Raw genomic sequence first — 24735 nt, forward strand, 5'->3', positions numbered from 1 at the left:
ATTTTGAAAAAATACTATATAGTGTCTTACTCTTATTTGACTTTCTACATTTTGCTGCTATTTTTGTTGTTGTTGTTGTTTTTCATTATTCCATTAAACTATTGATGTGACTTCTGAAGTTAATGGGTTGCTCCACAGGGGAGCAGTGGAATTAAGAGTATTTTCTTTTCCATGTGAAAATGCTCTCTGGATCTTGTTTAGATCCAGCTAATAAATTGTCCTGACTTACCTCTTTCTTAATTTACAATTTTCTCAGTTAGTAGCATTTTAAATTTATAATTGTTTGGACTTCTATACAAAGCTTGGAATGAAGTAAATAGCAGGAGAGACAAATCCTTTTGCCATCGAGATTTTTTGTTCTATAGCTCCCATTGCCCCACCTAGCATGAATATGGAAGTTATAGTCAAACCATCTTAAAACCCAAAGGTCCGTAATTCCTGAAGTACAGACTTCCAGATCAGAAAAAACAGGAATTTTACTAACCTTATTTATTGCGTGGAAGCAGTCAAGCAGTGTTAGATTAAAACTGCAGGTACCAAAGGCAGCATCCCTATAAGCAACAAATATTCATCTCAAACTTTAGATTTAATTTGTTCATTTTGTAACAAAAAAGTCAATGAGAACATAAAGGATTATAAACAGGTAAAATGAACTTTATAGTCAACCTCTTGGCAAACATATGCTGTCATAAGTAACTAATGTTGCTGATTTGTTTCCTTTTGTCTTATCTTTTTGTAACTGAACACTGGTGCACATATAGTCAAAGAGTCCTCATTCACATAAGAGGAACAAAGAAAACTGTTTCTATAAATAAATAACACTGAATTCAATTCTGACAGTTCAAATAATTTCATCTTCCTAGGCAAAAGTTTCCCACTCTGACTACAATAGAGCTTATTCAGTATTTTCTGTTCAACAGCAGATAGTTACATGTGGTATAAAAGGACACTTAAACATTTTCCTATTTTGATCAGGGAAAAATGTTGGTGATATTTTGAACAACTGGGAGTCTCTGGTTGACATTTTTGCAGAAAATGGAAATAATATGTTAACTGTGAGGGTTGATAATTAATAGGCTTGATTAAGTGATTACACACACAATTGGAGAAGCAAGACTTTGGTACTAAGAATTATAACCATCTTGAAGAAAGCCAGGAAGCATTGTAAATATTTGTTTCTTTAATTCTTTGTTTATTCCTTTTCTTTTCTTCCCTCTTTTTTGTTTTTTCTTTCTAAATTTTAAAAATTCTTTTTCTTTTCTTCTTTTTCTTCCATTCTATTTTGTTTTTGTTCTGCATCTTGGTGTTAATGGTTTTCTTTTGTGTTTTTAATGTAAGTTAAATGTATTTAATAAAAGAGGATAAAAAAAGCTATTTCCCAATTTTACAGAATTCTGTTAATTGCTGGCGGTGCAGTGGTTAAATGCCTGTACTGCAGCCACTCACTCAAAACCGTGAGATTGAGAGTTCAACTACCCAGGATTTAAGCATCTTTCCAAGGTCGCTAAAATGAGTAACCAGGTTGTTGGGGGCAATTAGCTTACAGTTGTAAATAGCAACTTAGACACTGCTAGTTTGGATGACGCAGTATATAAATGAAGCAGTTTGTTTGTTTGTTGTTTGTCTTCGAATCAGTCTTTGGAGCACATGCTCTGCATGCAGAGGTCCCAAGTTCAGTCCCGGGACCTCTAGGTAGGGAAGGATCTGAAATCCTTGAGAACTACTACCCAATGAAGCAGCTAGTACTGAGCTAGATGGATCTATCTTGGTGTGAGGCAACTTCTTATGTTCTTATAATTCCAACATTTGCTTTTTTGCTATTTATCACAAAGGCTGGAGGTTGTCACAAACCTGGAAAGGGGAGGGGGCAAATGGAGAATGGCAAGGATGATAAGAGGTATGGAAAACAAAACACATGAGAAAAGGTTGGATGAATTTGGGCCTGTTCAGCTTGGTGAACAGAAGATCAAAAAGTGACAGGACTGCACTTTTATACCTCAAGGGCTGTCCCATAGAGGAGAGGCAGGCCTGTTTCCTGCTGATCCAGAGGATAGGACCAGGTCTAATGTTTTCTGAACATTAAAAGGAACCTCTTGACAGTAAGAGCAGTTCAGCAATAGAACCAATTGCCTAGAGAAGTGGTGGGGATTCCTTCTCTGGATATTTTCAAAAAGGGGATAGACAGGTACATTAGCTGAAGATCATACATTGTGAAGGAGGGTTGGAGTCAATAGGCCATGTGGCCCCTTCCAACTCCAATTCTATGAAAAAAGAATTCATAACAGATTTGCAATTTTAACGGTCTCTCTCTGTGATTGCTATCATTAACGTTATAAAACAAATAAGAAATGTCTTCTCAGAGGTAGTGTGAACAACCATAAAGTGTACTAGACCTCTCTAGCAGAAAATGTCAAGTACCGCATCCAACTACAGATCCCAGGTCTCCACAAGAAGCAGCCAAGGCAGTTAAAATGGTTATCACTGCTGTGAAGGTGTAGTGCAGATACATGCTAGGAAATGAACACTAGGAGGGGCTGCAGAACTTAAGACACTGAGGACTTGAGGATTATGGTTAGAAATATCTGGCTCAACACTCAATATCTTATCTACAAGCTAGGAGAGAAATAAAAGAGGGTACAGTTTGGGGTACTATCATTAGTTCCATCTGGACATTCACTCCATGACATTAACAATCACACAGAGCAGGAAAATGACACTGTGCTCAGCACTTCCACATTGTCCATACATGATCTGTTGGTGTTTGTGTGGTGCACGTACATGCAAGTGTGCCTGTGCATGCACAAATTTGACCCCTGAACCAATAGAATGCCTGCCTGCCACCAAAATGGTTGTGTACTTTTGCTTTGGTTCTTAATAGCCAAGAATGAACACCTGCATAGGACTATTAAGACGTAGGAAGCCTATCCATCATCTTAAGTACCAGAGGCAACTGGTACCAGAGGCTTATACCCAGTGGCATATTTAAATACATAACTTTACCAACTCTGATATTAAGCTTGTCAGCCAACCATTACCAAACAAACAAAACTCCCTAATTTGAATGCATGTGACTGTACCACTAAGGAGAAAAGTATTCTTCCCTCTTTGATTTAAAAATTGTTTTTATAGTGCCTTTTCATAGTGTATGTGTACACACACACACACACACACTGGGCACGCAGGAACCCATGTACACACAAGGAAAGTCAAATGGCTACCATGTATGACCACTGCCCCTCATAATATGTCCATCAACACAGCTCCGTTCCAGTGGGGAGAACTAGCCTTCCTCCCTGACTTAAACCCATGCTTGAAAAGAGGAAGACATAGGAGGGGAGGAGGCACTCCTTGAAGAGTCTTGTTTTAACAGACTCTTTGGTTTCAGAAGACTAATTTACAGAGCAACCCAACACCCCTGCTATTCCTAATCAATTGTTACAGAGCCAGGTAGCAGCCCTTTAAGGAAGCAAAGGTTCTTCAAAGGCACCAAAAGCAGGAACAGTTTGGCTATTCTTTTGTTGTTATTTGCTGTTGACTTTAACTTACAGTGACCCTATGAATGAGAGACCTTCAAGATCCTTGGTCCTCAACTGCCTTACTCAGGTCTTGTAAACTCAGCACTGTGGCTTCCTTGATCGAATCAATCCATCTGCAGTCTCACCTCCCACTTCTCCTTCTAGCTAGCCTAAGTAAAACCTTTAAAAGGCCATTGCACTTCTCCATTGAAATGTGAGAGCCATTTATGCAAAGAAGTTTCAGATGCCCCCTTGTTCAAGCTTTAAAAATGCACAACTCTGTGAAATCATGAGCTGTATGAGCATAGTGCCAGTATTGGATCCTGGCCTTAATTAAATTACTGTTTTGATGTCAGCTGTCTTAAAATCATCACAGACAATGCAGAATATACATTATTTCTTTCCTGAAGACTAACACATTAAGTCCTGCTTTAGACTTACTATCATATTGTATGGGTTAGCATCCCAGGTACACTGTATAAAAACATTTCATCATTGCAAATTGCATGGCAGTCTCTCATCTCTCTTCCATTAGATTTTTTTTTTTCATTTTTAAGGATTGTAGGAACTCAGCTTCACAGATTACATATTAAAAAAATATAAATCTGCCAAATGGTCAGGGAATCAGTGTTTCCTTGCCATAAAAAAATCCTTAAAAATAAAAGTCTAAAAGCATGGATGGTTTGAATACATGTTTTTTATTTACCTGAAAGGAAGATATGACACATTTCCCGATAATAAGTTCCTGTACACAGTTTCTGGAGACTCTCTCAGATATATTATCTATTTCAGAAAGAAAAGGGAAGGGGAATATTCATATAGTACTTTTAATTGCAAGATAAAATTCTCCATTCCCCAACAAATTTACTCCCCAAACAAATTTACAGCAGAAGAAAGGTTAACATGCTTACAGTAATATAGAGGGCTGTATGAACATAATAACACAGTGGTCAACATGTACCCAGTAATAAGTTCAATGGAACTAAAGGAAGAAGACATTACATATAATTTAAATATTTCTCAGGCTCCAGAAAGTGTTAGTGAAATAGAACTGCAATGCAAAATTAAATACCTATTCAAAGATGTTATTTTTAAAAAAATCTACAAGCCGTAAACCTGGCCCAAGAAATGCCCAGAATACGTTTATTAAGTTAATGAATAGGCTTGGTCAAATCAGACTTCTGGAATGTAATAATCAAGCATATTTTCTATTGGCAGAACCATCTGAGCACCATTTTGCACACACTTTTATCAAGGGGCATAGTGCCAATGTGGAAAACACACCATATCCATACTATCCATTGGGCCAAGTGCTACAGTCAGCCTCCACTCCATCAGTTACATACCTATTACTTGCTTTATAATGTAGTAAACAATAGACTTTGGGGATGGTTTCACATTACACAATTATAGCCCTGTGATTCCATGATGTAACTGCCATGGTTCCATCCTACAGAATCCTGGGCATTGTAATTTAGGGCACGGTTTTTAGAATTTTTGGTCATATTGCTATAATGTCTCACCAAACTACAAAACCCAGGAATCCACAGGATGTAGCTATGGCAGTTAAAGAGGAATAATAGAGTTATAATTGAGTACTGTGAAAGAGCCCTTCACAATTTAACACTAACTTTATTGAAGACACAGACACTGGAATATTAACATCTTACTCAGTAATACGATAACAATATATTATTACTGTAACACTTTTTAAACACATAGACTGGCATTACATATTGCAGTTATGGATTTGTAATCTACAGTTACAGATCTATAATTCTTCTGTATTTAGTAAGGCTGTCTTATGTAACACTATGTAAATCCTTCCAGCCCACCTTAACAGCTAGCTGCTATATTGGGTGAAAGAGGTCTGTCCAGTTGCTATGGGGAGCAAGGATCGTGTTTCGAATCGCCTATCACCAGCATGCCAGGCTGTGACAATCAGAAGCAGTACCACTATCACAAAACTTTGCTGCAGCCTCACTTGCTGGTGGAGGCAAATGGGTGGAACCGTCTTTCTCCTTTCATCCCAATCAGCAGCTGAACAGACCTCCTCCACATCAGGTTGCTGGCTGTTAAAATGTGGGGGGCAGGCCAGGAGATATTAGTTATGCATAGGTAACTAAGGAGCCAATACAGAAGATTGGTATAAATAATTTAGAATTTAAGATGATCTGCAGCTATATGCCCACATTTTAAAAAAATGAACACAGGAAATATATACTTCATAAACTTCAGCACCTGTGGATTTGTAGTTAGAATAAGAATATTCTAACATACAGAAACTATATGCCAGATCTTTTAACTGTGCAATCAGTTGCTCCAAACAACAATATTCTCCTAGTAGGCTAAATAAAGGCCACAATTATTTCAGTGGCTTCAAGTCTTGATTATTCAATAAGTGTTCCCAAGACAATATAGCTGTACACAAAAGTAATTATCTATTACATGGACTGATGTGGTAGGCCATGTTTAAAGAATGTTCAAGTCCTGTTTTGATTAACAGATGCTATACTCAGGGCACAACAAGCTATTACTATTCATCTTGAAGGTGCAAATCACTTGATGTGGATCAATATAGTCAATGTACAATAGCAGCCCCCAAAAAACCTAGAAATTAGGGTCTATGCTGCAGGGAGGGAGGAATGTGAACCACCAAGTTAGCTGGAAAATGCTGCTGTTAACAGTCTGACTCATAAGGCACCCTTATGTAAAACAAAAATACTACAGTAGAAACAGTCCAGTAGAACTATGTTCAAAGTGTGTATGAACAGGGTACAAAGGTTCAATGTTTGTGTGTATAGTGCACGCCAAGTTCTTGTACGCTTAATAAAATAACATAAAATGACCACCTCCTAACAAAAACAATCTATATAATAGAAAAGCTGTAAGGGCAGCATATAGAGATAGTAGAAGAAAACCTCATATCTCTGAAAACCAGCCTTCCAAGTAAAGGAAGGAAGTTAATATTTCCACCATTATCTATATATCCAAGATTGCCTTGTTACCTTACTCCAAGAGAACAGGGAAGGTTGGGTATTCTAAGTATACCACCACACTCCTTCAATGTGGTGTCTGTGGTGGCTGTTCTTGCTTATCCTTCCAGAACTCAAATATGGACTTTAAATGCTTGAGCATGTTTTATTTGCTATATGGGAGACGTGGACAACTTGTGGCCCTCCAAATATTGGTGAGCTGCCATTCCAACCAACATTACCCAGCATAGCATGCTGGAGGATAATAAGAGATTGCAACAAAAGAACTTCTGGAGGCTCATAAACTGCTCATCTATATCACAAAGAATACCTATGCAGTTGAAAGGGGCACCAGTATTACACTAATCATCTCCATCCCTTCCATGGTAAAAGCAAATAATCTGAATGTAACACATTTGAATATTCAAGGACAATGTTAATGTCATTTTCTTCCATCAGAAGTAAGAAAAACAAAGCAGTTGCTGAGAACTGCTGTGTTTACCAGGTTGGATAAATGAAGATGACTAGTAGAAAAAAGACTGTCTCTCTAGAGGCAGAAAAAGCAGTTACCCAGCCTTGCCACTTTTTTTCAACCACAGAAATACAGCATTCCTATTGGGCAGATGGGACTTACTCTTTGAGATAGTGGTTTCTTTGATTATTTATAAAGCCAACCAATGCTTTCATTAAAACGCTTTAACATTCTTAAGTCTACTAGGAAAACAAAATGGAAATGGGTGATGATCAGTAAGTACAATTTTAAATCAATAATTATCTCTTCTACAAGAAACAGATTTAGTTTCTAACATAAAGAAAGAAGACAATTGGTTATAAAACAGAGTTTAGTATTTGCAAATTACATAATCAAATAGAAAGGAAAAGATTTCTAGGATAACTGAAAAACAAACTGCCAAATATTTAATATAATGCTACTTTTTCTATTTAGAAAAATACAAAAAAAAATCCACAAAGATATTTCATCCTATTTTTTGTTATTACATGGGATTCCCAGAGGTCTCTTCTGTGTACTGATGAAGTCCACAATTACTGAATTTCAACAATGCTTTAGCAAATAATTCTTCTGGGTCATTTGCTGGGTTAATTGTAACTCTATGTTCTCTTGCAAAGGATCCTATAGCACCTTCGAGACTAACTGAAAGAATTTGGTAGCATAAGTTTTCATAGACTAAGGGTTGAAACAGATGGCTTGGTAAATCCGGCTTCTGGGCAGCTTGGGAGTGTGGTGTTTACATGCTGCATGCTCCCAAGCCATTTAGAAGTCACCCTTGCCAATCAGATGTGTCTGGCTTCACAATGCTCTGGGGCATGGCATTTACACTGGGAAGCCAGCTTGGGGCTGTGGCTGGGCAGGAAAAGCTAGCTTTTTGCTGACCCAAATAGGAGCTGATCTTTTCCGCTCCTATTTGGGCTGGCTCTGCAGTGGAGTGAGATTGCGGTTTCCAGTTGTTGCAGTGCCACATGGCTTCATGCCCCCAATCTGTTGTTTTTGAGCAGTCTGTTTCACCCCTAAGGCCACTTCATCAGATGCATGATGTTCTCATCAGATCAGATGTTCTTTTATGCAGCTATTATTATTTTCCAAATCAGCTACAAATACACAAACACATTACATACTTTTAGACTCAGTTATGTTTTACAAATGGCACTGGATCAACCCACACTGCAAAGGAATACAGTCATCCCTTGACATTTCTAGCTTTGTTTCAATTATTTGTGAGGTCAAATGGAGAGTGGAATTAAAAATTAAATCAGATGGCTTGTAGTCAAATGTACAAGAGAGATAGAGCTGTGAAACTGAGGGGCTGTGCAGACAGCCCTGAATGGGTGGCCTCCAGTCACCCCTTTTACAGCCAGATCGGGGCTGCAGCAACCGCACACCGCGGCCCCAATCTGGCCTTTGCAGGTCACAAAAAGGAGCCGCAAAAAGCAGCTCCTTTTTGCACCCTGCAAAGGGCACAATAGCCATGGTGCCATGGTTTTACGACGCTTCTTTGGCACTGCATTGTGCAGACGCAGCACCAGAGGAGTGCTGTGATGCTGCATGCCTTGTGGAGCGTCATGTGGTGTCATGCTGTCCTGGGAGCAGAGTCAGGGAATGCGTCATGTGGATGCTATGCCCCGACTCCGCCCCCAAGCTGGCCTTTAAGGCCAGTCTGCACAGGGCCTAAATGTATATTTTAATATTGGTGGTGGCGGAACCAAGCCCCATATGTGTCCAATGCATTCTTTCATTGCTTTAAGAACAACACACCATCCCTCCGTATGATTTATAACAGGGGGAAAGGCCATGGAAAGAGAAGGGAAGTAATCAGAAATCACTATCCGAAGCCAGGGCAGAAACATAACTTAGAATTAAAATCAAGAGAAACCTTCCCAACTAGTCGAAAAAAGTGAAAGTCACTAATGTACAAGAGGAAGCAAATACTGAGACCTACTGAATGTTTATGAGGATAACAATATCATTGCCACAGAAACATGAAACGGCAATATCTGAAATATACAACCAAAGAGAAAGAGAGAATTATATAAAACAGAACACAACACAAGCTGCTTACAATTTGGAAAAAGAGAGGTTTTTCACATTTTGAATGATGAGAACGCTAGGAAAGCCCACATACACACCACACATGAAATACACAACTCACATTACTTCCCATGCATTAACCTAGAAATTGAAATTCACTTTGTCACATATTTAATTTATCTATAGCTGAAACTTCTAATTAAGATGTTAAAATATGTGAATGTTACATCAGAGATGATTGTCTTGCTTCAGCAGCTCCATCTAAAATAAAACTGAATCAAGAAATGTTGGGAAACTGAACCTAGAAAGAATTTTAAAGCTGTGGGAACACCACAAGAGGTGAACGAAACTGCTTACCCTGAAGGGAGAAGATGAGAAAATAAAGTACACAGAGATGAATCCTGGAGAAGATGACCTGAATAACAGCAAGGACCCAAGAAGGGTGGCCCTCCAAAAGGACATTATTAGTTCCAAGCCTGAGAAAAAGAAAGACTGTTACTAAGTTAATGCAGGATTGGGAAGGAAGAGCTGAAATTGAAGCAGAAGGCAGGAAGGAAAGACAAGATACATAGAAATTCATTCTGATTTAAAGCAGACAAACAGACACAAGGAGAAAGAACATTTCTCTTGTAACCCTTGAAATGTTAGACAGGACCAAAAATATCCACCACAGAAGTCATCTCAAAATATCATGTTAGTTTGCTAACATGAAGCACTGTCAATTTCTTTCTAACACAGGTCTGCCTTTTGAAGTACGGTATATACTCATGTATAAGTCTAGAAATTTTACTTTAAAAATTGACTACAAAAACCTGGGTTGACTTATCCATGGGTCAATATAAGTACTTTAACTCTTACCAAAAAATGAGCCATCCTTTTTTCTGAGTAGAATGGTGAAAGGTGGGATTTAGTCCCTCCTGGGAGCACCTAAAATAGCAATAGCAAGTACATTTCTATGCCACTTATCAGTGCATTTAAGCACCCCCTAAGCGGTTTACAAAGTGTAAGTTAATTGCCCCCAACAATCTGGGTACTCATTTTAGCGACCTCGGAAGGATGCAAACCTGAGTCAAGCTTGAACCCTTCGCTGGTATTGAACTCGCAACCATATGGTTTGTGAGTGAGTGGCTGCAGTACAGACATTTAACCACTGTGCCACTAGGACAATTGAAAGCTGCACTGACCCCCTCAACTCTCTCCTCTGCAGCACTACTTGTGACCTTTTTGAATCCCTAGGTGGGTATATGGTGGTGGTAGCTCTAAGAGGAATTGGTCTTTCAAGGCTCTGAATAAGTCATTTGTGTATGTTGGTCAGCTTTTTTGGGTTAAAATCAGGCAAAGTTTTCCCATGAAAGTTAAAGTTTTCTCATGAAAACTAACATACAGCCTCAACAGACCGGCACTAGCCTCGGGGTAGAGTGGGACTGTGGTGATCGCCCACCGCCCGCCCCAACTCTGCCCCCAAGCCACCCACCTGACCAGATGGCGGGCGGCGTCACACCATGTACACACGCTGCACCAAAGAAGTGGTGAAAAGCCACCGCTGTAGCTGCTAAAGCACCCTTTCTGTGCCGCAAAAAGGAGCTGCTTTTTGCACCTTCTTTTTGTGCCATGGAACGGCCAAATTGGGGCAGCAGCATGTAGTTGCCACGGCCCTGATCCAGCAAAGAACAGGGTGGCTGCAGGCCACTCCAAAGGGGCAGTCTCTTGAGCCCCATAGTCACCATTTTCATTGCTTATATGTTGCTTTGCCTTTTCATCTTTTTGAAATGTGTGCAATTTCTTAGTCCTGCCTTAGTCACCTCCCGCACACATTGCACAGCCACTATCTACACCATAGTTCCCCTCTCATCCACCCAGCCTTTAGTGGAAGCAGAGTTATGCTTGCCAGAATTTTGTAAATTCACTGGCATCATTTTTCTTTGCTTTGTTCTTTACATCCTTTGCTACATCCCCCCCTAAGTTTTACCCTCGGCCCTTGACTTATCCATTTCAAAATCCATAATTTTGGCCCCAAAACCTGCCCTAAACTTATACATGAGGTCAACTTATAGTCGAGTATATGTAGTAAGGCACACCTTTTGCATTAATTTTTAATCAAGCAAAATAAAAACGATGACACCTTATTTCAGAATATTACTTTTCCTTAGTATTTCTTTTCCTATTCCAGGAGCATAACCCTAGTCTATACCCTCTGATTTACGTAACACTGATATGTAAGAAACATCACTATTTTATACAGATGATTAGTAGCAAATTACTATCATAATGCAGATAACCTATCTAATAATTGGTTTCAGGTTGAAAGACCTCTTTCATTGCAAAAATTTAGGTCCCTAGAGAGTCACCTCTGATACATTATGTTACAAGATTGCTTCTGTAAACTTTCATTGAAATAGTCAAGAAAGAATACAGTCTGATAGGAAGAGATAATTGGAACAAAACACATCACTTACAAAGAGTAACAATATACATAAAATGAAAATTATTATGCTTCACAGTCATTGTGGGACAAAGGACCAGCATGTTCTCTACCTTAAATTTATTTACTCAAATCAATCTAAATATGGGTATAATAAAGAGTACTCCAGTTCTCAAACCTTCATGATCTAAAGTTCTATATGGCAACTGGAGTGGTACAGGTTTGTAAAATCCAGTCTCCACTGGAAGCAATCCAGAAGTGAGCCACCCTGTTAAGTACTTAAGATCCACCATATTTAACTTTTTCTGGATTATGGCTTCAATTGCCTTAAAGTGTTGATTCTGTCCACAAATGTATTTATTCCTAAATTAAAAACTGTGCAAATAGTATTCAGCATTTTATATTTGCAATGGTGTTGAATGGTGTATAATTATAAAACATGCAGTACTATATGTTGCTATTTACTATCTACTATTTATGTTAGATGTATTCTGACATAAAAAGCTCACAGTAACAATACTGTTTAATATTTAATACATTCATAAAGGCATATAACAGATTTTAATACATCCACAAAGGCATGTGCCATCTGGGTTTTGGGGATGGTAATGGAGAGATATCAAAATACTGTAACAGAAGCCAAATACAAATTCTTACAATACATTTTTAACATTAGTCCTCCTACTGTTATGGGGTATGTGTGAAAGCTACTGGACATGATATTCTATGCTCCTGTAGCCATTATAATTTGTAATAGCATTACAAACTTGAAATTTTAAGAATTATTTAGTTCTATGCAAAAAAAGCACTATAAAATGCCTAACATTTAGAACAATCAAAATTAGAAAAACGGTGTTAATACATTTAAAGTTCTCCTTTGCCAGGAGTTTTCTTTAAAAAGAATGTACAAAACATTAAATTGTTATGCTGCATGATATTTTCATACTACAAAGAGAATGTCCATGTATTTCAGATCCTATTAAGAATTACATTGTCCAGAATAAATGTCTGATTTCTTCCAAATAGGGCCACTCTGCTGCAACTAAAATACATAATGCTATATTGGCTGGAACAAAAAAGTATTCCAATGCCAAAGGGCAATAAATTGGGGGGGGGGGGGGGGCCGGGGGGGTGCTTTGTTAGTTTTTTTTAAAAAAATAACCTTTACCTAGGAAATGGTTAAAATATGGGTGATTACTTTAACCCTACTCTAATGGGAATGCCAAATAATATCTACATGGTAGATCTTGTTGTGCATGGGCTCTGCAGATCTCTTGGGCTAAAAAGTCCTGTTCTGGTACATGGAGGTTAATACCTCTTTTGAACCTACTCACGATTTTCAAGATAACTTCTATAAAATCTTGCCAGCACATAATAGCCAATATCAATTCTTAGCTAGCAGGTCTTCAGCACTGGGCAGTATTATATATTTCCACATGAAATACAAGCATATGTCACTTCTTCCAGAAAGTATTACCATTCCACAGCTGCAAAAATGGTTTTGCAAAATGACAACACTGAGGATGTTTCCATGCTACAGGGCAATTCATGGAGCACCAGATCTCAGGCATAAAAAAAAGACAACTGACTCTTTAGTTTATTTAGTGATCAAACTACACTGGAGTTACTGATCAAACTGCCCCTCACTATTGTTATATATCACAGGTACAGATGTGCAGGTACAAGGTGTAATTGCTAACTTAGTCCTTGGATTAAAAACAAGGAACAGTTTCACAACTTTTCAATGAAATAAATTTGAACAGATAATTATACCTGTTTAACTGATTACTCAATTAAACATAAAACCATAAATTAAAAATTAAAAAATTATTTCCATTCGAGGCTGCATTTATATGTCACAGACACAACCTTTTAAGAAGAGGCTTTCCTCAAATGTAAAAGAAAGAAAAAGAAATGCTTCTTTAGTTTTCATATGAATTAAAACTATTTTTTAAAAATGTGTTGCTCATTCAGTAAATGGCATCCTTCTGCTTAGTTGAAAGATCCTTCACTGAATAAGCCAACAAACCTGACTAAATGTTCTAACACTTAACAGTATTAAAAGAACATGGCCACATAGCCCGAAAAACCCACAAAAAGTATTAAAAGAATTGCATAGGGAAGCCACAACTGCAATACTGCAAGAACAGGAGCACACATAGTCCCATCCACACACCTGCCAGCACTAACCTCTTCTGCATGCAACAACATGATGCACCTGTATGGGTATGGCTTAGTAAGTAGACAGAACTGAGAAAAATCATGTTCATGCCAATGTCTGATAAGCACATAACATGATATTAGGATTATAGATCTCTCTACAGAAATTTTCTTCATCCTGCACCTCAGATACTACATACTAGTTTAAACTGAAATAGAAGTTGGACTCATGACATGACTTCCAAGAACAGTTGGTTAATCCAATTGAAACATACAAAGTGGCGCATGTCTTCTGAAGTAGAGGAAGTAGAAGAAATAATTATTGTGGCCCCAGATTTCAGTTTATGAATGTATCAAAACAGTTTGGTTTTTTTTTAAAGTAAACATATCACATAGAAAGGATCTTAAGTATGAAAAAAACACCTCCACAATTAAATATTCAACTGAGGTCATAAGCACCCCTGGGCTCTTTGTGAGGAAGGACTCAAAACCAAATAAAACGATGTGATTGGAGCAACAAAGCAGCAACCCAAGGGTCACTGCTGCTATTAAAATCAGTTATTAAACTTTCAGTCTTCAACAGTGAACCCTTTTCAAACTCTCGCCTACTACTGCATACTGCTAATAAAGTAAAATAAAATAAAATATTGAAACATGGCTAGGGCCAGGCTAAAGTTCCACTTATCTTGCATAAAATGAGTGAGTCCTAAAATTCATTTCACACTCTTCTCCTTGAGCTAACCCCCCCCCCCAAAAAAAAAAAAGAGGTTGAGAAAGAATTCAACAGTCAAGTAGCTTGTTCCTTCTTCACCACCCTCCATCATTACTGGGCACTTGGGTACTTGTAGAAGATGTGTTTTCGATGTACAAATTAAAACTGATCCATAAATAGGTTGTTAATATCAGACTGAAATCCAAAACAAGAGTACTTGAAGCACCACACCATCAGAATCTGATGGACTTGATTTAGAAAAAAACACAATTAGGACAAGATTGGACTAATTAGGACTAATGTGAAAGGTACCATTGTTTCTTTTTGAGAAATCCAATGTCAGAGAAATCCAACGTCAGAGAAGGGTGGTCATCTACTCTAAAAATGTATGTTGTCCACTTATGGGGCCTGTTGGCATTTGTGTTTTACTGATGTCACCACTGTTCTGCTATGGCTTGGCAAAATAGGCAATGATGAACACGATTCCCTTTAGGAAAGTTTGGGACTCTACAAACTACCCTTAAGGGGCAGTGGGGTACCACCCCTTTCCTAGTTGGATCGGGGCCGCGGCAACCTCACACTGTGGCCCAATCTAGGCTTTGGAGGGCACAAAAAGGAGCTATAAAAAACAGCTCCTTTTTGTGCCCTCAAAGGGCACCATAGCTGCGGCGGCGGACCAGCATGTGGCATCATGGCACCCTGGGGGCATCATCACAGCGTGCATCATCAGGACACTGCACCCCAACTCTGCCCATAGGCTAGCCTTTCAGGATGGTATGTAAAGAGCCTTTATCTACTATTACTTATCACAACCATGAAAACCATCACTCATTCAATTCTATAACTTCATCACCACCATGGAACAGTCTGGATCCCAGGATTTTATGGAAGAGTTTGATCTATTTGATGCTCAATGGGAGGGAGGTGTAGAATAAAATTTCACAATACAACACCAAGAGAACACTCTCCTCCAAGTAAGATCCACTTTCCATAAGTACAGAATAAATCACATCTATGAATCTAAGAAAATGGCCTATGGCAGGTGTGTCTTTCTAGATGTTGTTGGATTGCAACTCTCAGGATTCCTCATCACTAGCTATACTTGTTAGGGTTAATGGAAACATATGGAAAACTACATTTTACTCATTTCTGATCTACAGTAAAGTTCTGCAGTGAAGCAATGCTAACATTCCTCTCCCTCACAAATAAGGTATCCCCCCAATCTGTTTGTTTACATCATTCTCACAAGCTGGGCCCACTTCATTGCAACTGTGTGGCTTTTGTTTTTAAGCTTTGCAGCTTTACACCATTTCTATGAAAACCATTCTGGTGAAAGACAAAACAGTAGAGTTTTTTTATCATACAAATGTGTGCCTTTTCATAAACTGGGGACAAGAATACAGAAACTACAAGGTAAATAGATTGTTGAATGCAATTCCCACACTACAAGAAAATCACAGGATTATGGTATTTTCCATTTGAAATTAAATATTTAAATATTTACACAATAAGTGCAATACTTACACAGTAACAGCCTATAAGGAAGGCTGCATTGGCTTGTTTTTTCTGATCAAAACCAGCATAATGAACAATCTTCTTCCTTAACATGGTAAAGGACTGTATGAAGAAATGAACAATGTTACAAGTTGATTCCTTAGATTCTGAAAGTGGCACGAAGTAATGAACTCTAATAGTCCATCCTATGCAAATAGAGAACACAGGCAATATGTGTTTATATTACATTTATGACAGAACATGTACTGCTTCATTGTTAATGCCTTCTATAAAAAAGGCCAACACTGGATCCCACTATGGTTAATATGGAAGTAACAATTCAAGGGAGTGGGGGAGAAATACATGAGTTAGATGTGATGGCTAAAGTAAGGATGGGCCACTTGAGGTCAGGGGCCTTCACTGCCCCATTCCCATTCTCCCAAATGCTATTTTCTTATTCCCAAATGCCTCCTAAAAGGCATGGAGACAATCTGGTTGTGTTTTGGGGGGTGGCAGATGGTGGGCCATTTTAAGCCTAGGAGAGGCTTGGAAAGGTCTTTTTGTTTGGAAGAAAGGCTTCTACAGGGCCTAAAATGGTTGAAGTAGGGGGCAATGTGGCAAAACGGCTCCTTATGCACCCCAAGAGGGTGAATTTGAGGATAAAATGAGGTGGTATACTTTCTCCACTTCAATCTAAAATAATTTTTTAAGTTGACAGTATGCTTAAATGTTTGAGTTAGGTGCAGAAAGCCTATTAAAAAGATATTACTATGTGCAGAGCAATTTCCTAAGTTTTGCTATTTTGGAAGTGTCTTCAGTAAACTTTAATTGTGCTTTGGTAATGTGAAATTTCTTTTCACATTTCAAAGATTCAATAAATATTTACTGCCGAGAGGGCAAGCTAACACACACATCTTAACACAAATTAACACTGACTATGCTATATACCTGAGGATAAGCCTCAACAAAAACATATACTGTACAGTACACTCCAAACACTGAAAAATAATTACTACAAGAGTTCTGAAGAGTAATATGAATGCGAAGACTCAAGAGTCAGACTACATTCAACATGCTACAACCACTGTCCCATATTAAATCATGAAACCCAGATGTAAACTGTATTAGAACATCATGGCAAGCAAAGCTTTCAAATTCTGTGACTACTATTAAATGCTGACTGACAAATTTCAGATTTCACCTCTACTTTATTAACCTGTTTCAGATCTGACCAATAGGCCATTTACATTTCCTATAATATTAGGCATACTTGCGTTAAATAATCTGAAAATGTATGAAAAGGCCTGGGATTTTGATTTAGAGTTCACTTAGAGTTATTGCCACAGCATCTTCAAATAGTCAACATAACTCTCATACTGCTACATATTAACATAGCTCCAAATATTATCATCTGTCAATTTAAGGCAACTCCATGATTTTCATAGGGTTTCCTTAAGCAAGGAATACTCAGAGGTGGTTGTTGTTGTTGTGTTTTTACAGTTTCTTCCTCTGAAATACAGCCTACAGCACCTGGTATTTGCTGGCACTCCCAACCAAGTATTAAACAAGGCAGACTCTGGTTATCTTCCAAGATCTGAATGAACCCGATGCCTTTAGGGTACATTTAGGCAGTACATACTAGTAATTAGTATTTGCAAAAGTAATATGTTCAATATTAGTGACTACAGATATTCTGCAAATACTTGAAAATAATTAGTTAGTTATTTCATAATTCTGTTAGTAGTTACATCTGATCAATTTACAATAAAGAACAAAGAAACAAATTTCAGATTTATGGGGGAAAGAATGAGAACAAGTATAATGGTTAGGTATGTATTCAACCTTCAGAAGAAACCATTAGGTACAAAACTGATTTTCTTTCCAGCAGTTATTTTGTTTCTACTGTACAGTATTTTTCAAAGCAATAATAGGGCCTACAGTAGGACTGTAAGGGTATGTTTATCATAAAGAACCAATATTTCATTCAAACCATTGTTGGGGCATTTTTATTTACATATGGAAGATGTGCCTCTGTGTCCTAAAGCTCTCAAAATTTGGAAGGTTGCCAGAACAGTAAATTCCTGGGAGGGGTTTCTACACCAGATAATATTTCCTAATAAGTTTTCTTTGTTCCTATCATCAAGACATTAAGCTCCATGGTTCTGCACCTCTTGGCTTTTCCTCCTTTAACCATTAGCCACAGAATGAATGCCCAGTTCTTAATACTTAAAAATAAAAGCAAGTACAGTGGGACCCCGGGTTACGAATGTAATTCGTTCCGCAGCGCCGTTCGTAACCCGAAAAATTTCGCTAGCCGAAAAAGCCATAGCCGCTAGCGCTGAAAGCCGCGATTCCGTGTGAAAAAGCGCCGAAAAGCACCAAAATTTTTTTCGTAAGCCGAAAAAAAAAAACGTAATCCGAAACAGTTTTTTCCTATTTATTTTTTTCGTATCCCGGAAATTTCGTAACGCGGTGATTTCGTATCCCAGGGTACCACTGTAAGTTCCACCACATTATTCTTTCTCAAGTTTCTGCCACATATATCCAATGTGCACCAGACTATTATCAAGAACACGCACACATACCCATATACTGTAGATACTGTTCAAGTATGAACCAAAAAACCCCCAATATACAGATAGACCATCTGAATTAACAATATGTATTTTTCAACATTTTATAAAGGAACGTGACCCAGAAGACTTTAAATATTAAATTTACAAAGACATTTTACCTTCAACTTTTTATTTAGCTTGCAACAGTATCTGTAAATCATTGCCAGATTCAGTGGCCCAAAATCTGCATAGAAGCTTAAAGAAGGGGTGGAAAAGAAAGGAAAAATGTGATTAAATTTACGATCTTTGCAGAAATGAATGTTCAAAGAACCACATTACTCCTTCCCACAGCACTGTTTGCATTACAATAAACAAGATGTTATAGCTGGCATATTGTTTTTTAAAATTCCCTTCTGAACTTCCGTGGAAATATACTGCAGTTATTGGTGGAAAAACAATTATACAGTATAAGCCTTAACTCAGCACTGCAGCATCTACTGGATCAAAATGTTAACGAATGCTAAAATCATTTTTTGGAAACTGAAATAAAATATCTTTAAGAAAACTGTTTTCTTACTGCCTTAAGAACACTGTTTGAAAGGTAACACAAAAATTATAAACCTTGTAAACACTTCTGAGTTTCCATTGTAAAACCTCTCACTTGCAAATTACAAAATACTGTATACTGATGGTGATTAATCCAGTAAAGCACACGCAAAAGAAATGCAAAAAAGTAACAGATTAAGCTGGGTGTGGAGAACTTTTGTTCTAAGGGGCAAAGTGGCCATGCAGGGACAGAGGCAAAAGAATCCCATGGAGGACGTTGCCTGTTGGCCCATGCTCTGGATTCAACTCCTTTCAACAAAGAGAATACGTACACAGAACAGTAACTTATGCAGAAGCAAAGTGCAGAGGGGCATGCATGAAGCCCTTACATGGCAAAATATATTCATGTGTAGCAGCGCTTCCTTAGACATTTGTATTAAACACAAGTATGTCAGTGGAGAAAGCCAGGGTGGTACAGTGGGCCCAGGACACCCCGTGGATAACAAACTCCATGGATGCTCAAGTCCCATTAAATACAATGGAAGTAAAATGGTATCCCTTATATAAAATGACAAGTTTGCTTTTTGGAATATATATAATATTGTGAAGTTGTGGATAGTTGAATCCATGTATAGAAAATCTGTGAACACAGAGCATATAGGGTATAGTGACTGTATAGTGGTTTGAGCACTGGACCATGACTCTGGAGACCAGGGTTCAAATCTCTGCTCAGTCATGGAAACTACTGGGTGACCTTGGGCAAGTCACACTCTCTCAGCCTCAGAGGAAGGCAAAGAGAAAACCGCTCTGAACAAGTCTCGCCAAGAAATGCGCCCTCCCCATGGCTGCCCAAAGTTTGAATTGATTTGAAGGTATGCAGCAATGTCAATGAAGCAGGGCTAGCTCAGGCAAATAATGCCAGGGACAACACCAGCAGCACAGTCCTGCTTACTTGTCACTGCATGGTACCTCTTCATGTGAATAATGCATGAAGAGAGCTAAGGTGCATGTTACAAAACGAACAGCACCCAAAGGAAATGTCACGAGGTTATTATTTCAAAACAGTATCCCAGTTTTCATGTTTCCTTGGAAAAAGAGAAATCTAAAGAGAAGTTTAAGCCAGCTGTGGTGTTTTTTTAAAAAAGTTCCAAGAGCCAAAGACATAAAAAAATCTTAAAGCTTTTTTTTTTTGGCAACATGAAACGTTTTGGGGGAAACGTCTGTGCTCAGTTCCTCACTTGCATACATAAACAGGGTTATTTTGGACTGTCGCCCTAAACCTATAATTCCCAGCTACTGGTTCTACTGCTAACCAGCTGGTTTCCTTCAACTACCCAACAGTAGCTGAATAAAAACACTGATCTTAAAACACATTACACCTTTACTTTCCTAAATAAAGTACAAGACACCCCTGCCATGCTTTTGCTGTTTATGATAGCAACTCTCAAAGAGCAGGATGAGATACCACAAGTAAATATTGACTGTTCTCAAGGAATTGTGCTCAGTTCTATCCAGTGAGAATACTGAATACAGTGGGGCCCTGGGGTTTGGTTCCAGGACTCCCCATTGATACCAAAATCTGCACATGCTCAAGTCCCATTATATAGAATGGCATAGTAAAATAGTGTCCCTTATATAAAATGGCAAAATCAAGGTTGGCTTTTTGGAATCCTTTTGGGGAGAATATTTTCAAGCTGTGGATGGATGAATCTGTGGATACAGAATCTGTTGATATTTAGAGCCGACTGTACAAAGATAGAGAGCAGACCTGTTCTGAGAACTTTTCGATGTGAGTAATCCCTCTCATAACAAGTAAAGCTGAACAATAGGAGATACAAGACAAGCAAAGCACACATTTCTCTGCCCAATGCATGACTAAGCTTTGAAATGATTCCCTATCACAAGATACAGTGATGACAACCAACTTAGCTTTTAAAAAAAAAGGATTACAGTCAGGTTCACAGAGGACAGTGGTATCAATGGCTACTAAACACCATGGTTGTATACCACATCTATGATCAGAGGAAATATATCTTTTAGTATCAGCTGTACAGTGGTAGATTTCATTCTCCTGTGTAAATTCTGTGCCCTGTGAGTTTTCTAGAGGAATCTGGACAGTCACTGTGATGAAATAGGATGTTGGGCATGAGAGAATTCGAGACTAGGGTTCTTTTTATGTTTTGTTTTTTTATCCTGAGAACATGTTACTTACTACAATGAAATTTCCTATGAGCCCAAGACATATACTACATCTTTACTGCAAAGATTCCCATGACATCATCATCCATGCTATTGCTATTATTATACTTACTTCTCATATACCAATTCATCATCTATGCAGAAATAGTGTGCGCTTGCACTACCACTCTTTGGTTTATGGAACAGAATGGCAAAATAAAGACGATCTGAAATTGAAAACAAACAAAAACACCAAACTAGTACTTAAAATAAACACAAAGATAATAGTACAAAATGTGTTGATACGAAGCTTTTAAATGAGTTAAACTTGCAAAAATAAAGACTTCCAAATTCTTGGGGAAAATCTTATTTTTTCAGGTGCTTTCCAAATTAAACAGAGTAACACAATGGCTGAGGTGTTAGGTCTGGACATGAGAACACAAGGACAAATTCCCATTCACATGTGAATCACCCTGGACAGCCTTAGGCTGCATCTACACTGCAGAAGTAATGCAGTTTGACACCATTTTAGCTTAATTCCATAGCTTAATACTATGGAATTCTGGGATTTGTAGTTTTGTGAGCCATTTAGCCTTCTCTATCGAGGACTTCTGGTGCCACAACAAACTACAAATCCCAGGATTCCATAGGATGGAGCCAGGGCAATTAAAGCAGTGTCAAACTGCAATGATTCTGCAGTGTGACAGGAGACTTAGAGAAAGCAAATCTAAATTATCTGCCAGAGTTTTTCTGATGTTCAAACATTACTCAGTTGTATTGGAAAATTGCCAATGTAAACATGGACCAGATAAGTAAGGAAGATGAACTGCCACAGGGCATGGGGCCACTATTCAGGCTGCCCACATACTCAGTGGCCACACTTTGGGGTTTTAAGAATACATGAAATTAGCAACACACATAAAAGGTTAAATATCATTATTTTCATTAAAATTCCCCCCACTATTAAAAATTAAAAGTCCTCAGTCATACCTGATTCTTATTAAATTGATATTTATGAACAAGTGAACCTTACATTTACTTAAATAGTCATTAATCAATATAAAATAGACTGGGATATTGACCTAGAAGGAACTACATTGATTATAAAATTAATTCCAGTGTATGTGGTTCCGTTTACCATGGACTAAAAGGAATTTGAGAGACAGTGTGGTGTAGTGGTTTGAGTCCTGGTCCATGATTCTGAATGCCAGGATTTGAATCCTTGCTCAGCCATGGATGAGCTTGGGCAAGACACACAGTCTCAGCTTCAGAGAAAGGCCATGGCAAAAAACAAAACACCTGAACAAATTTTGCCAAGAAAACCTTGGGATAGGTTCATCTTAGTTGGAAAATAACTTGGAAGGCACACAACAAAAAGGAACTTAATGATTTCCCACTGAATTCTGATAGTAAACCACAATTAAAATTAAAATTCTGGGGACCACTGGGAGGCACCTGTGGGCTGCACATTGCCCAGGACTATGTGGACAGCAGACTAGTTTATGGGATGCAGAGCCACAAGTCTGCAAGCCACAACTCTGCTGTCTAACCCCTTGCCAGAAATACTATCATAAACTTTGTTCCAGGGGTACTAAATGTATGTTACCAATATAATTAATGTTACAAGGGAAAGGTGACGGAGGAGGAGTTAGGATAAGAATGTGTGTCACCTGCATGCTGCACTGTCCCCTTCCCTGATGTAGGAACAGAACTGAAGCAAGACTGTACAGCATTACTGAGGTAACTGGTTAGACACACACATCCGCAAGAATAAATGAAAACTGACATAAACAGACCTCAATTTGCATTGACTTTTCTTTTGTTCTGGAATTCTGTGTGATCAGTATATGGAAACCCTACAACTTGTCTAGGCTGATGGCCTATAGCCAAGTGGTAGTTCCAACCAGGGTCAAGCCAATAAATCGATGAGAATTACACAAGTGTTAGCTAACATTCTGCAAATAATCCAGTGGGTTGACTGGAACTAGCAACTGGATTCAGGCCTATGTATCTAGGGTGTTCTCTCGCAAATGTCCGCACCCAGCATATCGATACTACAGCCAGAGGCACTGCAAAATCTCCAGTCAGGCAAATGGCCCTGCAATCCAGTTCTACACCATTCCTTTGCTTCTTAAATGAGAAAGAAAATCACTTTTGTTACTTTGCTAAATAGTTATTTAGTTATCTGGGTCAGAGTGTAGTGGTTTTGAAGATGTTACTGAAAAAAGAAAAATAAAGAGCTCTCTTTCGAGGACAAGATAGAATTTATATTTTTCATGTCATTCTGTTGACAAATGGAAGCAAAATCTGCTTTTAAAGCAAAGGGCTCTGAAAATGTCTGAATCAAATTGTTTCTAATGGTAACCATGTCAATGCCTAAAATGCTCCTTTGTGTGTGCGCAGGAGTGCAGGAGGTTGTTAATTTGTTGCTGCAAAAGCAACCAAGAGTTCTACAGTGCTTTTAAAATAAGACACATTTTCTTTGACATAAGCTTTTGAGGACTACATCTGATAAGGCGGGCTCCAAGCCATGAAAGCCTGTGCCAAATAAAACTAGTTAGCCTTAAAGGCAGTAATTCCTTTTTGGCTCAGAAAGTCCTTTGAGAATCTGATTAAAATTAGGTACTCTCCCTGCCCAGACACTTCAACGCAATTTTCACAGGACCAGGAATATATCTTTGTTCCCTGTTCATGGACTCACCTGGGATGTATGGACTATGGTTAAGAATCCTTGCTTTAAATCCCACAACAAAATTCCTTGTTGCTTTGACAGGATTCTTTGGGGTTTTTTTTTCTAAAGCAGCTACTCTAACACTGCACTGATAAAATATGTTTGAGGAGAAATGTTAGTGTTTCTAAAGGAACTGACTTGCAAGTAAATATACTTAGGCCATATTCATACAGTGCCATGACTTATTCAGATGGATTTCAGCTTTAGGGGTATAGTGGTTTAAGCACTGGACTAGGACTCTGGAGACCAGGGTTCAAAATCTGGCTTGGCCATATAAGCCCACTGGGTGACCTTGGGCAAGTCACAGTCTCTCAGCCTCAGAGGATGGCAATGGCAAACCCCCTCTAAAGAAACTTGAGAAGAAATCCCCATGACAGGTTTGCCTCTTTAGGGTCGCCATATGTTGGAAATGACTTGAAGGCACACAACAACAGCAGGGACAAATACACTCAAACCAGAGAATACGGATGCCAGAATGAAATCAATAGAATGTACACTCTTGGTCTCAGGTTAAGATTCCCAAATTCATCTAGTTTTGCTTTCTGATAGTCATGTATTTTTTTCTTCTTTTAGCAACCAACAGGTTTTCTCTCTGTCTGTGTGTGTGTGTTACAAAATTATGTGCCTGACTGAAAACAACAGAATTTACTCTGTTAGGCTCAAGTTCAGATTCCCAAGTTCACCCACTTTGACTTTCTTCTACGTGTGTGTATATATATGTTCTTTCTTAGAAAGCAAGGCATCAACAAGTTTTCCCCCTCCCAGTCCCTGTGTTACAAAAGACACTTTGTCTGTGGCGCAGGCACTTCCCACTCAGAGGGACCCAGCAGTTGACAGAAGTGGCTGAGGAGAAGAAAGAAAGAAAGAAAGAAAGAAAGAAAGAAAGAAAGAAAGAAAGAAAG

At 38.4% G+C, this 24735-nt stretch overlaps 1 protein-coding gene across 1 annotated transcript in view; it reads right to left on the minus strand.

Moving 5' to 3' along the window:
- Positions 1–24735, minus strand: part of CDC14B (cell division cycle 14B) — a 60822-nt gene that overhangs the window by 21441 nt on the left and 14646 nt on the right. Inside the window, 5 exon segments of the mRNA XM_042454305.1 lie at positions 485–551; positions 4222–4298; positions 15854–15946; positions 18558–18633; positions 21236–21329. Coding sequence (XP_042310239.1) covers positions 485–551; positions 4222–4298; positions 15854–15946; positions 18558–18633; positions 21236–21329 — 407 coding nt within the window.

Source organism: Sceloporus undulatus, chromosome 2 (assembly GCF_019175285.1).
Source record: "Sceloporus undulatus isolate JIND9_A2432 ecotype Alabama chromosome 2, SceUnd_v1.1, whole genome shotgun sequence".
Lineage (NCBI taxonomy): Eukaryota > Metazoa > Chordata > Lepidosauria > Squamata > Phrynosomatidae > Sceloporus > Sceloporus undulatus.